The sequence below is a fragment of the Mytilus galloprovincialis genome, chromosome 4 (genome assembly GCF_965363235.1).
Source record: "Mytilus galloprovincialis chromosome 4, xbMytGall1.hap1.1, whole genome shotgun sequence".
NCBI classification, from domain to species: domain Eukaryota; kingdom Metazoa; phylum Mollusca; class Bivalvia; order Mytilida; family Mytilidae; genus Mytilus; species Mytilus galloprovincialis.
The window spans coordinates 30,569,659-30,586,703 of NC_134841.1; the positions used below are offsets into that span (position 1 = coordinate 30,569,659).

At 34.5% G+C, this 17,045-nt stretch overlaps 2 protein-coding genes across 2 annotated transcripts; one reads left to right on the top strand and one right to left on the bottom strand.

The window, feature by feature from the left end:
- Positions 1 to 901: 901 nt before the first annotated feature.
- LOC143071859 (uncharacterized) lies at positions 902 to 2,931 on the top strand. Its single transcript, XM_076246473.1, has 2 exons — positions 902 to 1,222; positions 2,418 to 2,931. Exons 1-2 carry the CDS (start codon positions 937 to 939, stop codon positions 2,825 to 2,827), a joined length of 696 nt encoding a protein of 231 aa, XP_076102588.1. The 5' UTR covers positions 902 to 936; the 3' UTR covers positions 2,828 to 2,931.
- A 2,763-nt stretch (positions 2,932 to 5,694) lies between these two features.
- LOC143071853 (E3 SUMO-protein ligase ZBED1-like) lies at positions 5,695 to 8,335 on the bottom strand. The gene has a single exon (XM_076246466.1). It carries the CDS (start codon positions 7,766 to 7,768, stop codon positions 5,828 to 5,830), a length of 1,941 nt encoding a protein of 646 aa, XP_076102581.1. The 5' UTR covers positions 7,769 to 8,335; the 3' UTR covers positions 5,695 to 5,827.
- Positions 8,336 to 17,045: the final 8,710 nt, after the last annotated feature.

A 17,045-nucleotide genomic window follows, 5' to 3' on the forward strand; every position in this document is an offset into this window, starting at 1 on the left:
CTAGTCTTACAGAATAGAATAGAATATTGTTATTTCCCGAAATTGCAGGGCCCACGAAGGGCATAAATCAGTTACAATTAAAAACATCACAGTATACATCAGGGCTACATATATGACGGCTAAAGTCGCATTACTCTGGAACGGTATTCAAAATAAGTTTTAGAAAATCAAGAGAGTGTCTATCAACCCCAACAAATAGCAAACAGTCTAAGTAAATAGATCAGAGCAAACACACGTTAGTTTGGGATCTGAGAAAAAAAATCGTCTTTCTTATCTATTAACACAATTTTCAAAATCGAATGGGAACTTTCTTCTGTCAACCGTCCAAAGATAATTGTTGACAACTAAAGCCGATGATAAATAGAAAATGAAACAATTCATAAAAAAATTTAGTCACTTCAACCTATGTTTACAAAACTTTCAAAAAAAAATCTGTTCGTAAATTCTACAACATTTTACATAATATAGAATACTTATCTTTGAGACACTTGAGGAAAATTAAGTTTTAATTTTAACTATTGTTTCCCTATATAATGTATATATAGGCTCCATCCACCACTCAAGGGTGTAATTTGTTGCTGTTTTATATATTTGTTTTTCGTTCATTATTTTGTATATTAGTTAGGCCGTTAGTTCTCTTGTTTGAATGGTTTTACATTTGACATTTCGGGGCCTTTTATAGCTGTCATTGCGATATTGGCTTTGCACATTGTTGAAGGCCACCTTACGGTGACCTATAATTGTTGAATTCTGTGTCATTAGGTATCCTGTGAAAAGTTTTCTAAGTGGTGATCATAATTTGAAATACAATTGTGCAAGGTCCCATATGAAGCTTGGATGTTTTCCCATCTCGATTCGAAGATAAGATTTGTCAAATAGTACGTGTTTTATCTTGAATGCACTAAGAATCTTACATATTCAAAACTACCTATAGAAATGGACACTTCGTATGTGTATTATAAGCTTTTTCTTCTAATTTTGATATTACATGCGACTTACTCAGACACCATAGTGGCTAGGCTGCAGAAACTAGAACAATATGCAGCTTCTCAAAACGAAAAGACCACTTCATTGGAAAATATCATCAGGCACCTAGAAAATACCGTCAGACACCTTGAAAAAGAAAACAGTGAATTGCAGTCGGTCCAAAACACGCACCTATTAACTAAAAGAAGGGCTCGGGATCAGTTAAATGCGAAAGATGCACGGAGACTCTTGTTAGGTAAGTTGGAATTTTCTGTCGGTGATATAATAGAAAAGGGAGAATACAACGTAGGAGTTCATGCCATTTAATAACACATAAACACTAAAACATTAACAAAAAAAACCACAAAATATTGAAAACCGGTACAAACAAAATTAACGCTACTATTGTAACAAGAAGAGGATATACACCAGGATCAGTTCGACGTTAAATGCAGACTCTTGTAATGCAATATTCCGCTTTAATTAATGTTTGAAACATTTTTTTGTCAAAATCGTAGTTAATATTTAAACAGGAAAATGTGATAAACGATTGCTAATGAAACAACATTCCACAAGAGACCATATGTTAAAGAAGTTAACAACTATGGGTCATCGTATGGCTAAGCCTTTAACCATGAGCAAAACGTATACCGCAAAGTCAGCTATAAAAGACCCCGAAATAGCAGTTTTTAAAACAATTCAAACGAGAAAACTAACTGCCTGACTAAGATACATAACCAGGAAGAAACAAAAAATGAAATACAGCATCAAACAACAACTACTGAATAACAGTCTTCGGACTTAGGACAGGCACATACAAAATATGGTGGGGTTAAACAAGTTTGCTGGTGCCATATCCCCCCTTACCTGGGACATTGTTTTTTCAGTATAACACAAGAACAAACTATAAAAATCTGTTAAAAAACTGGCCTTAACTCATCGATACAAAGCAGAAAAACATCTAACAACAACTCAGACCGGACGTAGGAGGGTATTTATACACCCCAAAAGAAAAAGACGACGTGCAGATCTGAGAGTACTCGTAGCTACTGACAGCTAGCACACGCAAAAAAAAAATACTAATATGTAAAGCATGCATCTATAAGACTTATTCATACAACAAACTATTGATTCAGCGTAATCAATGACCCTTTATGCTTTTTTTCCCTCTGATAGATTGGTACAGAAACTATCTTGTATCTTGTAAAATCATAACAAAATTTCAAATGTGTTACAGAAAAATTATGAATTTCCAAAGCAAAATAATAAATGTAGTAATGGTAAGATAAAGCAGTGAACGCACTGTGCTTTAGGGTTTCTGTGCAATTTTGAAATTTTATGTGTCATGAATTATCCCGTATTCTAGCTTTCCGTTAAAAGTTCAAGATATTTTAACATTCGAACAGACATTTGACTCACTTGTACATCTATTTACTTTTTATATGTTGCAGATGGACCATCAAATGGACAGTATGCTTTCTATGCGTTTATGTCACGTGACGAACCGGAACCTGGAGGACACCATCTTCTCGTATACGACAATGTCAAGACTAATGTAGGAAATGCGTATAACAATTTTACTGGTATATTCACAGTTCCTCGTTCAGGTCTCTACTCGTTTACCTGGTCTACTAGAGTCGCATGTCATAAGGCACACACAACTGAATTAGTAATCAACACGAGGATTCTTGGCAGTACATACGTTTTCTGTGGCTACAATACCGTGACTGGACATGCTGTCATCTCTGCTACCCAAGGTGAAGCTGTTTTCATTCGGACTCATCTGACTTCACCGGGACAAGGTGCGATAAAAAGTGATGAATTCGGTAGATCAGCATTTTCTGGATTCATGATTGTCTAAAGAAGCTAAGACATTCCAATAACTAACTTAATCCTGTATAGTTAAGATAAAATGGAAGAAAGGGTAAATTAACTTATTCGGGAAAAATAAAGTATTAAAATATATATATATTTTTTATCTTTTGTATACAATTCCTAGAAGAACAATAGTTCTGGAAACAAATTACCTATGCCAGCCTAATCTTTGTGAGCCCAATAAATAACATATTAAAATTTATGGATAATTTTTGTTTCAGAGACAAGTGCTTGCAATTATACTGCGGAAATGTATCACAAGGAACGTTTTAATTAAGTCTCATAATACAGAAATAATGTCCTTTTCTTGATTTTGGATATTTCTAAGGACGGAAAAATCGTCTCTTGTCGAAAATTCTTGAATACAATTTCATATGTAAAATTGGAATACATGTATAGAAATCTAGAAAAGAACAATTATTGGTGTTTGTATTAGATGTATTTAATTTAAGTTTCCTTGCGTGAATTTTCAGGGTACAATTGGAAAATTCTTAATTGTTTAAAGCTAAACAGCAAGAAAACGGTCTGTGTTGTCGTTTATCAAGTAAATGTAGTTTAGACGGATCTTTACTGAGTTTGGTAATAAAGTGTGATGTATAACAATACAGGAACAAGTTTGTTTTTAAAGGAGCGCAAGTGATACCCATAAAAATGCCTTGAGGAAAAAACAAAATGTAAAGGAGCTGTTCTAATTTGGACGTCACAGTGATACCTTCAATACCAAACATATAATCTTACCTCATTGTGTGTTCAAGACGGCCCCAGCACTGTGTTGTGCGGGACTATTTGACAAATATTAGGATACAACTGTGAATTGCAGTTCACAGATCACTGCGTGTTAATTGGTATTATTTTCATGGTTTGATTTGCTGTTTTTCTGATACTATAAAATGTAGGTCAACAATCTGTGTGTTTCTTCTTTGTATCGAGCATCTGATGAGCTAAGCCCTTTTCGACTGATTTTTATAGTTTGTTCTTATGGTGTACTGCTAAACCACTGTTCCAGGTTAGGGGAGGGTAGGCGCCTTCAAATTATTTTAACCCCATCACAATCTATGTGTGCCTGTTCAGATAAGGATGTAGTTGGATGGTTGTCGAGTTTTTGCTGTTTCTAATATTTGTTTTTCTTTTATTGTTCTGCATAGTTTATTTTTATGTTGAACCGTTACACCACTGTTCCAGATAATATGAAGGTTTTCGCGCCACCACATTCGGTTTGCCACTGTCCCAAGTCAGGAGCCTGTAATTCAATAGTTGTCGTTTGTTGCCGTGTAACCTATTTGTTTTTCGATCATTATTTTGAACATATATTGGGCCATTAGTTTTCTTGAATTATCACAAGTTTAACATTGGTCATTACAGGGTCCTTTCATCTTTGTAGCCCATATCATAACTGTATGATATGGGCTTTGCTCATTGTTGAATGCTGTATGGTGACCTATAGTTGTTAATGTCTGTGTCATTTTGGTCTCTTGTGGACAGTTGTCTCATTGGCAATCATACCACATCTTCTTTTTTATATATAGTTGAAAATTTCTGTGTCATTTGGTCTCTTGTGGAGAGTTGTCTCATTGGTTATTATACCACATCTTATTATTATTGTATGTCTGGTGTATTGACTTATACAAGCAAGTCGTGGCAGCTTTTTTTTTAAATAGCGAGATATTGAAAGCAGCAAAATTAATTGACAAGATAGATTTATACAAATAAGTCAAAATTGTCTAACTTAAAACGCTAGTACCAAACGGATGAAAGAACAATTTTAGGTATAGGTCAATATTTACTGCAAGGATTCGACTAACAATTTTTATCATGTTGATTGTTTGCAGATGCCTCGATCTACACGATCTAGTATAGTTTTTTTAAAAGAAATCATTTGATTCTTTGTAGATGCAAGAAAATACCAATCAACAAAAATATTTCTAATCTTGTAATTCAAAGGCAATAACTCCTTTCAGAATTCGTTTGACAATCTTGATTACCGTTATGTTGACTTGTGTGCTGCTTACCGTTTCCCATATTATGCATATCAATTCTTCGTTTCAACATTATTCCCTCCTCGCAATGAAATTGGTAAATTTCTTTATTCAGTGACGATAGCTACTATCATGACTATAAGAGTCGACTGAACATTTTGGTCGTCGTAGATCATTTCTTGATGATATTTGTCTTTTTTTATAGTTTCCTCCTATCTTTGATAATCAAACAAAATTAGATTAACCTTTATCAGGGAAGCTCAAACCACAACATTTGAAAGCCATGAATATATAAAACTAAAACACATGAGCTATATAACCTAAAGGGACCATAATAAAGCCAATTTATCCAAGGTAAACAAAAATGAAAACAACACGTTAAAGTCTAAACATCGGCGTTTAGAAGCAACAATGAGTCGTCCGATACTAAGTAGTTAGATCTCGACATTCGGATCATAGTGTTATCTTCTATGGTTTCCAATTCATAAGCCTATTACATGTTATCCATATGAACTATTTTTAGCCATGGGGCCATTTTGGTTGCTTTAAGTGCAGGAACAAAAATCAAAAACATTTTATTTCAAATATCTGAATACTCATCCCGTTCAAGTTTAATTTAAATTTGTCCATTGGTTCCCGAGATATTAGAGAAAAGAATTTATGACGGACGATGACGACAGACACCAAATAATGTCAATAGCTCACCTGGTCCTTAAAAAATTATTTTCGACCGAGCAACACTTACATATACATTGTATTTAATTACCGAACACGTATGTATTTCTTGACATGAAATAATCTGATTAGATTTATACACAATTAAATTATGTTCGAACACTACATGCATTTTGACATGGGAAAATACAACAAAAATGTGTGATTCTTAGATTTTTTTTATAACGTGAATAATAAATGCATAATCAACATAACAATTCAAACTCATAAACCGAACCCAAACATTGCGTACTGAGAGTCAAATTCGACTGCTGTAAGGAACTTCTTAAACATGATTACCGGCCGTAATAATTGTGATGGAGAAACAATAGTTTATCGACCGTTTCTGGAGATAATTTGGCATTTTTCACTGTATTGTTTTCACTAACACTGAAATTGTTCATGCAAAGATAACGTCGGGCTAAGCGGGATAATGTCGGATATAAATTTTCTCTGCTGGACCACCACTGTAGGGGAGGTGTAGAGACTTGTTGTGTGGATATGTAATGGTCTATTTCAACCAAAACTTTCTCTTCTTTGTCGCTGCCTTTATCCACCGGATTGTCTTTGCAGACGACATCAGCTAGCCAATCATCTGTCCCATTCCGATTTTCCTGATGGTCCAGCTTTTGCCTCTTTTCCATCGGTTCGATCCGGATCACATCTCCAGATTCTTCCACGACGATGATTTCGCCGTCATATGAACCATTTGTCCGATTTCGTTCGCGGTACATTTCTGTTGCTACCGTGCCGAGAAGCTCTCTTGCCTGTGTCTTCTCAGTTGTTTCTACAAATTGTAAGTCCTTATAGCGGGGATCTAACAAAGAGCTAATAAGGAGGAATTTTCTGACAGCTGTCGAATTAAAAGGTGTTGAAATAGATGACCACGTTGCTTTCTTTAAAACTTTAATGAACTCTGAATCTGATTTCTTTGAAGCAAGTGCCATTTCTAACTTTCTCAGTATTGGTAAGATCATGGAAGATATTACGCTCGAATTGTCACTAAGTAACTTGTATGCTTTCTGTATCGGCGACAACACGGCTTCCATGTCAGAAATCTCTTGCCATCTCTCATCTGTAAGGTTCAATTTTGAGTCCATATCTGTTGTCTTAAACGATTGTTTATTTTCGATGATGCATGATATAACGGAGTTAAATGCTGTCCAAGAGAAAGTTTTTGCTTCAATTTCCTTGTAATCCTTGATTATCTCGAACATTTTCCCATACAAATCAGCGGGAGATTTATCTTGTAAAATTTGACCTATTATCAAGATAACCTGCTCGATGACAGATTTGGTCACGGTTTGGTTTTTCATTAAATTTTCGCCAGCTGTTAGGAGACCAGTAGTACAACTCGGCATGTTGACCAGACGTAACGATGTAATAGCTTTCTGTATTACGTTTGACCCATCATTTAGTAATGTTGTGGAACTTTTAATCTCCCATTCCTCACACGTAGCCTTAAATAGTCTCAGAAACACATCTTCGTTAATGACACTGTTCAATGAGACTGTTTTCAAAAGGAATGTTTTCATTTGCCATTGCGTGTTAATGAGCTGAACTGATATCGAGACAAACTTCTCGCCGGTAATCGATTCCCAGACTTCTGCTACCGTAATCACTTCATTCCCTGATATTTCCGAGGCGATCGATTTCTTTGTTTCAATGTAAAACTGATGAATTAAATTGCCAAATAAATATTCCTTATCTGGGACCACATACATAGGATCTGCTACTGCTATCATGGAATAAAATGAAGTGCTCTCTACCACCGAAAGAGGCAATAAATGTTCAATAAAAAAGTTAACAATGGTATCATTTAGTTGTTGATGTTTTGATCGCTGACCTGATTTATTATCATCGGTAGTACTAGAAGTAGTTTGAATATTACCTGCAGCTTTAATATCCTCCACAGTAGACTGAACAACGGAATCCACATACTTAAATTTGAAGTCCGGTGAAGCGTGCATCCAACTTTCATCTAAATCTTCAAATAATCCAGTATTTTCACGACGATGTTTGGTTAAATGACAATGAAGGTTCGTTGTATTACCTGAGTATCTGATCCCCTGTCGACATATTTTACATACGGCTCGAGATTTATCTAATTCTCCGTCACTGCCTTTCTGAAATCCAAAATGATTCCACACTGAGCTTTTGGATCGTCCAGGAAACTTATATATTTGTGGGTCTAATGTCAGGATATCGACTTCTTGTTCTTGTTTCATCGACATCATTCTTTGAAAATGGCATGAACATGCGCAGATGACGATATATCGGAAATACACGTCTGCACAAACAAACCCTTATCGATTCGCCTGTATGACTTATCTCACAACAAACACGCTTTGCACTGAAAGTAGATCGGCATTTAATCACACAGTTCGATATGTGTACGATTACCTGAGGCTTATTGTGTCATTGATTTATCACATGTGTACATGACCTTTATATTATCAACAAGTGTGTATGAAGAAAGCCGATTACAAAATGATAATAATCGCCCTAAATCAAGTTGACATTTTAAAATTATTTTTGTTGTATAAAAGTTTTGTTAAAAACACCTGCGCGTCTTTCTTCAATGATCGATTAGCACGTGAATAAGTAAACTACATGTCCATGATAGGTATTGACTTTTTTGTTATTTTTCTTGGACCACTTTTCAAACGATCTTCTGTCAAAATGTCTGTAGGGCGTTGTATTACACCTATAGATATCAAGGTTACTTACTAATATAACTTTCTGTAACAAAATCAAGCACTAATCGGTAAATTAGCTTTCGATGATCTTTGTTATTGATCTTTATTCATAGATGCTCATAGATGAGCGTTATAAATACTATTTTAAATATTTACTTTAGTTGTATATGTCTCTGTTTTGGTCATGATAGATGATATCTTTGTTAGAATATCAATAGTTATAACCATGGTATAGACAATTACACATGGATTTAAAATATATAATACTGATATATCATACTCAGTCTGAAACAACCATCATGATCAATCACGGTATAATTTCCTACAAAAAACCAAACACATTAAATAGATGAATTTATACTGTGACAATAATATTACATTAATACTTTATTATTAAAAGCTTTTATTGAAGCCAAATTTTATGCAATTATCCCTCCATTTGATAAAAATCTTTTAAATATTTATTTAGGAATAAAATCGTTTTGAAAAAAAAATCGCATCCAGTTATCCGTATATATAGCGATTATTGGATGTTATGGAGGATTACGCACCTTCCTTCCTAGAAATAAGTATACTCGATTGTTCTTCCCTTGTTGCCACACATTGTCAAGAATAATATTTATTGAGTGTCTGATTTACATACTCCTTAAAAAAAGAGGGGGGGGTCTTAAAAGTTACAAGTGCTTGCTTGCAAATTAAGCGTTGCAGTTTGGTTTTTGGTGGGGTTCGTGTTGCTTATTCTTTAGTTTTCTATGGTGTGTCATGTGAACTATTGTTTGTCTGTGTGTCTTTTTCATTTTTAGCCATGGCGTTGTCATGCAGTTTATTTTCGATTTATGAGTTTGACTGTCCCTCTGGTATCTTTCGTCCCTCTTTTGTAAACAATGCTGGGAATGCAAGCTTTTATTCTCAAATGTGCATGTGTTGTACGACCTGCAAAGGCAGTCTGGATTATCGATTTAGGAATAAAATTTGTGAATTCCAAAATGTAAGTTATTTATATTTTATTATTTTAAAAACCTCTCAGTATTCTGGAATGGCCGGAAAGCGTAATGGTGTTTCAAATTATGTTATGCAATGAATGAAATATGTAGAATATAGGATATAGCAGGTATCTCTTTAATGTTTTCAATCTGAATGTTATATTATGGGTATAAATATACGAAATAATACTTCCAATGTCAATAACAAGTAGGGACAACCAGAAAATATAGCAACAAAAAGCAAATATACAACGATATTCATCATGTTTGCATACCAGGTGAAAATCGGCTAAAATGGCACCCAATGAGAGTCTGAGATGACAACAATTTTTATAAAATATATTACTTAGTATTCAAAATCGTGAAATGAATGGCTAAAATGATTCCCAAATGACGAACAGGGTTTTCGAAAATATGTAACAAACCTTTTTTTAGGTCAGTTTCTATTTATTTTTGCTACAAAGGATTCCCCCGTCTGAACATGAGATGCGGGGGTTATAAAAAAAGTGTTTTTTTAACAAATAAATAACCAAAAACTGATACTTACTGGACTAAACTTTGTCAACATCTTCTTGATGTTGTTCGTTAAAAAAACACGATGACGTCAGCGGATTGACCACGACGTTTCGCGGAAAAAATGCAAACTGACGGTAACTGGTCGTCGACCAGTAAAGAGAAAAATTACAAATTTTTAATATTATAAACGATTTATTTTTACATAGAAGTTTTGTTATTTTATGTAGCTGTATTTAATTAGTGTCGGCAGGCTTTTCAGTTTGCTATGAACAAAATATTTCAATGTGCTTATATGCGGGGAATTCATTAAGGAAATCCATTTGAGAGCAATTTATTAACATGTGAGATTCTGCATTTATAACCGGTGGTATGATGATGGGGTACATGTCCGTCCGTTAGTCCTCGGCTCCGTACGTCCACTTTGGTTCGTCCATTGATATTTGCTTCTGATTCTGAACAGAATATTTAAAACATGATATCATTGATCATTATTTTTGCAACACGATCCTAATTCATTTCTCAGTCACCCGATGTTCAGAGCGGAGTATGCATGATGTTCGGAAGGGATAGTCCCAACTTCAATCAAAGAATTGTAATCAAAAACTTTTAAATGATTTGCAATGCTCATGATTTCGCCTTTTATGAAATGAGCGTCACTGATGAGTCTTTTGTAAATTTATAAAACTCGCTTCTTGAGGTACAGTTTTTTTAGAGAGTTTTTCCAGACATCACTATTGCTGATATATCATTAGATAACACTACTCCGTCATAAAAAGTTAACTGTTCCTTTTCAAACAAAATATGCACCAGCCGTAAGCTTTCGTGTTAGGATATATACAAATAATGTATGACATGAATATGTATAACAATGGCTCTATTCAAATCCGAGAATTTCTTTTAGCGTAAACTATATAGTGTCTTGTGTGTGGATAGTTTGCGCATCTATGTGCTTATTTATACAGGGACATATATATATAGTGATCAATGCATACCGTCTGTCTGTCCAAGTAACCCGATACCTATTACCACAGGAACATCAATCCTTTTTTCTTCTTTTTTTATTTTTTTTTGGGGGGGGGGGGGCATCGTTTATATGCGTATGTTGTCTTGTTGATGAGTCTCTTTTTCAAAATCATATCTTGAGTATAGTTCTACATATTTTAGATTGACAAGGAGTTGTGTTGACAACCAACTTGAAATTATTGCACTATCTGTAAGACACAAATGATGTCCCCACCCTGACCATAGGAAATCATAAATTAAATACTATGAAACCCTCTGCATTTTTTCGTTTGTTGATGTGGTTCATAAGTTTCTCATTTTTTATATAGACTAGCTCGTTGGTTTTCCCATTTGACTGGTTTAACACTAGCCATTTTAGGAGCCCTTTATAGCTTGCTGTTCGGTGACCGTGTGAGCCGTGTTGAAGACCCTACTTTGACCTATAATGATTTCTTTTACAAATTGTGATTTGGATGGAGAGTTGTCTCATTGGCACTCGTACAATATCTTCTTATATCTATGATGTGGTAACTGTAGGAGGAGATAGCCAGACAAATCATATAAATCTCTTTAAGCAGCGAGAACCAAAAAAGTAATGACCAAGTCCAACTAACTGCCATTTTCTGAATATTTGAAAACAAGAATGTGTCCCAAGTACACAGACGGCCTACTCGCACTATCATCGTCTATACTCAATTTTTTGCTTTTGTGCAATACACTGCTGTTGCGAAATGCCCGCCCCCACCCCCTGACCGAAAAATAACAAAAAACTACACCCCACTTTTAATTTTTGTTCCCTACCCGAAAAAAGAAAATTGTATCCCCCTTTGTTTTGCAAAAAAAAAAAATATATGAAGAAATTGTCTTAATTTCTGAAAAAAAATCTTTTTTACCCCCCCCCCCCCCTTTTTTCCAAAAATAAAATTCTTTCCCTCAAGATATGGTCATAAACCAAATTCAAATTTCCATTGGAGATTCAAACATAATTAACCATTTAAATACATCATAAAAGTTTAATAGTAAATTCTTAAAGTAAATTGACAGCTAATCACCTGAAGACGATACAAAATGTCTTTATACATAATTTTAAAGCAGTGTAAGGTAGGTAATTCAATGTTCTACTTAAAGTATAATTTTGTGATTGGATTACATCCCTTACACTGCTTTAAAATAATCTTAATTGTCCATTAACCAAGAAGCCCTCGTTGTTCCCCTAATACCTAAACGGGTTGAGCCACAACCCCCAAAGCCAATCCTTACCATCCCTTTGTGGTATGGAAACTTTTGGTAAAATTTCAAAGAGGTCCATACATTTAAAGTTTAAAACAAGATACCTTTATTCAGGTACACATTTTGTGCCATATCTACTAAAGAACATCAACAAACAGAGATTTATGATTATTTTGTGAACTTGCAAGATGCAAAAAAGTATAATGTTAATTTTGCTTTTGAAATACAAATTCATAAGAGAAAGACATATCATTATTTCCAACTGATCCTTAAGATTACAAAGCCTCAGTTTTAACTTCCGATATATAAAATAAAGATCCAAAATAAATAGCCCATGAAATTACAATAGAAGTGTAAATTAATTGATAGAAGAACTAAAAACCAATAATTTAACACAAAAACTGTACTTGCCCGCTATGTACCATGTACAAAGACAACTCGCCCACACCAAATTGTTCCACTTTTTCACCAAGTTGAACTCGCCCTAGTCCACATGATTATGATGTCTTGAAAGGCTTTTATATTTTTTTACTTTGACGCCTTACGCAGGAAGGCGTTAGGCTCCAATCAAAAATTTAAAATAGCCTTCCAAGATATCATATAGTAATTTGGACTATAACTCGCTTCACTCCAAATTGCCCAACTTTAAAAAAAAAATCACCCCATTCATAATAAAGGGTTAAAATTTAACCGGTTAACCGTTTGAACGACCGAATACCGAATACCAAAAACGCTAACCGGTTAATCGGACTTTTTTTTCAATTTTGATAGACTTGATAATCATTAAATAGTTAGGTTTTCTTTAAAAATTGTCGTCGTGGTAATTACTCAAAAGTTGTGAAATGCAAACCAATGTATATTGATAGTATTGTCATAGAGTAAATATATGTAAATCAAGGGTATGTAATACAAAGTTTCCCATCGAAACAGAAAGATGGAGAAATGTACCACGAAACGAGAGAATTTGTCCACTTTGTAAAGCTGGTCTTGGGGACGTATACCACTATATATGTAAATGTACCAATTGTGAAGTTAAGGATTTAAGTGGGAAGTTCATACCTCCATATTATTTAAAATATCCAAATGTTAAAAAAGCACTGGGCATGCTTAAATATTGTAATAGTTACAGTGGCGGATCCAGGGTTGGAACCCCCCTTTTTTTGGACGATCAATGCATTTGAATGGGGACATGTAGTTGGAAGCCCCCTTTGTCCTGGGTTAGGAACCCCCTTTTTAAAATGGCTGGTTCCGCCACTGAGTTATGTGCTGTCTAAGCTGTCAATTTTTATTCAAAAGGTAGAAAAGATGCTTGTCGGATTTAATTGCAATAAACAAAGATTTATTTCTGAAGATGTATAATTTAAAAATGTATACTGTATGTATTATGAACTATGTATACTGTATGTATTATGAACTATGTTGTAATTTATATTGTGTATAATATGCTCCTATTACGCAGTCTTCTTCGCCTGAGTTTTCTTTAATACACTATGAAACTATAGTACGAGTAACAGGCTTAATTATTTCAATTTGAAACACTCCACATTATTTTTGGAGACAACAAGAGAAAATGAAAAAATTGGTTTCAGATATATTAAATTCTACGAGATCAAGAAGGTTTTTTTTTTCAATCTGAAGTTAGTACAAACGCCATAGCTGATACGGTGTATTTGATTATTAAAAGTCAAATTTCCCAAGGAATCTTCCACAGGCACTTGTCTCAATTTTTTTCCCCTATATACCTATAAGTGTTATATTAAGGTATATAGGAATTTTTTTTTTAGACAAGTGCCTGTGGAATCTTCACAGACAAGCCTTATAATACCAAAAGACAAACTTCAATTCATCGTATCATAAAAACGTAAATGTAAGACTTGGATGGAAGGTTGTCACATTGACACTCATACCACATCTTCTTATATCTATATGTAGGGTACTATAGTAAGGCATTCCAATGAATTTAAACTACCGGTTAACCGGTTAATCGGTCGAACGATTATCCGAGTAACCGGTTAGGCAAAAGTGTACGATTTGACAACACTAATTTAAACACAAGTTTTGTCTGAAAACTAGAAAAATGCCTTTTTGGGCCTCTTTTTTGTCCCTTATTCCTAAACTGTTAGAACCATAACCAGTGGCGATTCCAGGGGTTGGAACACCCCCTTTTTTGAACGATCAATGCATTTGAAATGGGACATGTAGTTGCAACACCCCCCCCCCCCTTTTGTCCTGGGTTAAGGAAACCCCCTTTTTAAAATGGCTGGATCAGCCCCGACAACCCCCAAAATTAATCCCAACCTTCCTTTTGTGGTTATAAACCTTGTATTTTATTTCATACATTTCTATTTACTTATACTAAAGTTATTTCCCGGAAACAAACTGTCTTCTCACGACACAGACGACGTCGACATGATACCAATATACGACCACAATTTTTTATGCGGTCGTATAAAAACTTAACTATGACTACTGAGCCATGAAAAGTAGGTCACGGACAGATGAAGCCTGCCAGTTGGACATGTACCCCTCATAATCATTCCATACTTCAAATATAGTAAACCTATTGTGTATAGTATCTTAGATATAGGCTTAACCAAAAAACTTAACCTTATTCACTGATCCATGAATTGAGGTCAAAGTCAAGTGAAAACTGTATTACTAGCACGAAGACCTTGCAAGGTACACGCATACCAAATATAGTAATCTCAAGGCCGTAGCGCATGTCAAATCAACTGAGGCAATTCGCCGAGCGTAACGAGCCTGAAACGGGAGAAGCTTATTTCAGCATTACTATGGGCGAGGTCAATGTATTCATAATAAAAAAAAACAAAAAAAATATAACGGAAACGCGTTTTTTTTTTATTAGCTAGCCTAGTAAGTAGCAAAACAAGTTTAATATTAAAGTTAATCTCTATTTGTCAAAGCTTTCCGATTCTCCTGTGACCTGTACTATCGAAAAGCTTCAACACACGTTCTTTGTCAACTGTATCATTCCTATGCACATGGAGCATGGCTAGCCCACAAAGCCTGTCACCACCCATTGTAGCCCGTTCCCAGGTTTTCAAATGCCTTAATTGTGAAAACGATCTCTCACAACAGACTGATGTGACAGGCAGTGTTAAAAGTACTTGTAATATTATGAAAACATTTAAGATAAAGCGAAACCCAACGTCCACGGCTTCCCTCTTCATCTTCACACAATTACTATCATTGTTTTAATAGAACATTGCAAGGTTCATGTTTGGAACCATATCGAAATATATTTGTTTTACTAATGTCCTGCAATAATTATATCACATGATCTATAATTATGTTTATAAAGAGATATATTCCTTCTGATAAGAAATTATCAAGTTTGTATTATATATGCTATTTATAAATTTTATGTGTTTGCAATCAATCCTACACTAATATAGCGTTTCGGCGGTATTTTTTATGATAAATAAAATATTGTTATATAGGTCCGCCATCATCAGGGATTGTCCTATATATTTCAAAAATTATGGTTTCTTTACCTTGGTCGATGTCAGAATATCTGATAAATTTCTGTGCCTTTTATAAGCAATTATCGGTGTTTTTGTGAATACTTCATTGCAAACCACATTATCTCTTATGAGATGCCAATGTTTTAAAAGGTGTTTTCGTAATTTGCTTATGCAAGGATTATATTTAGTAGCCATTACAAGAGGAATTTCCTCTTTACGTTTCCCTTCCTTAGTTGAAAACAAATGTTTTCTCTCTTTGGTTAAGGCTTCATTGAAGCTAGACGTCATGATTTCATGGTCAGTGTAACCCCTATTTATCAAATTCTGTTTGAACTTTAAGAGAATTTCTCTAAGGTCATTATCATTGTTTGTTGATCTTCTGTAACGAATTACTTCTCCCCGGATAAATGCTTATAAAAAAAAAAAAAAAAACATAATTTTTGAAATATATAGGACAATCCCTGATGATGGCGGACCTATATAACAATATTTTATTTATCATAAAAAATACCGCCGAAACGCTATATTAGTGTAGGATTGATTGCAAACATATAAAATTTATAAATAGCATATATAATACAAACTTGATAATTTCTTATCAGAAGGAATATATCTCTTTATAAACATAATTATAGATCATGTGATATAATTATTGCAGGACATAAGTAAAACCAATATATTTCGATATGGTTCCGAACATGAACCTTGCAATGTTCTATGAAAACAATGATAGTAATTGTGTGAAGATGAAGAGGGAAGCCGTGGACGTTGGGTTTCGCTTTATCTTAATTGTGGACAAGTTTGGATAAATTTGTCTAAGTAGTTTCAGAGGAGAAGATTTTTTTAGAAGATAACAGAAATTTACAAAAAATTGTTAAACATTGACTATAAAGGGCAATTACTCCTTAAGGGGTCAACTGACAATTTTGGTCATGTTGACTTATTTGTATATCTTACTTTGCTGAACATAAATGCTGTTTACAGTTTATCTCTATCTATAATAATATTCAAGATAATAAACACAAATGGCAAAATTTCCTTAAAATTACCAATTTAGGGGCAGCAACCCAACAACGGGTTCGCCGATTCGTCTGAAAATTGCAGGTCAAATAGATCTTGACCTGATGCACAATTGTACCCCATGTCAGATTTGCTCTAAATGCTTTGGTTTCAGAGATATAAGCCAAAATTTACATTTTACCCCTATGTTCTATTTTTAAACATGGCGGCCATCTTGGTTGGCCAGGTCACCGGACTCATTTTTTGAACTAGATACACCAATAATGATTGTGGCCAAGTTTGGTTTAATTTGGCCCAGTAGTTTCAGAAGAGAAGATTTTAGTAAATGTTAACGACGACGGACGACCGATTCCAAGTAATGAGAAAAGCTCACTTAATTCGCCAATGCAGCTTTGCAGTAGAGGCAGTTGCTGCGTTCTCCATATGAACTTGACGCCCAACTCGCCTATGTGGCATTAAGTCTATTTCAATGGCTAAACAATCTCCATGTAAATGAGATGTGCCAATGCTTATACAACTGCATACCAAATACCATCATGACCATTGACTTATCACAAGTTGTTCCCAAATCTAAATACA

Coding starts and splice junctions, on each gene's coding strand:
- LOC143071853 (XM_076246466.1), bottom strand. CDS start 7,768: ATGATGTCGATGAAACAAGAACAAGAAGTCGATATCCTGACATTAGAC.
- LOC143071859 (XM_076246473.1), top strand. CDS start 937: ATGGACACTTCGTATGTGTATTATAAGCTTTTTCTTCTAATTTTGATA. Junction 1,223..2,417: donor TGCACGGAGACTCTTGTTAG/GTAAGTTGGAAT, acceptor TATATGTTGCAG/ATGGACCATCAAATGGACAG.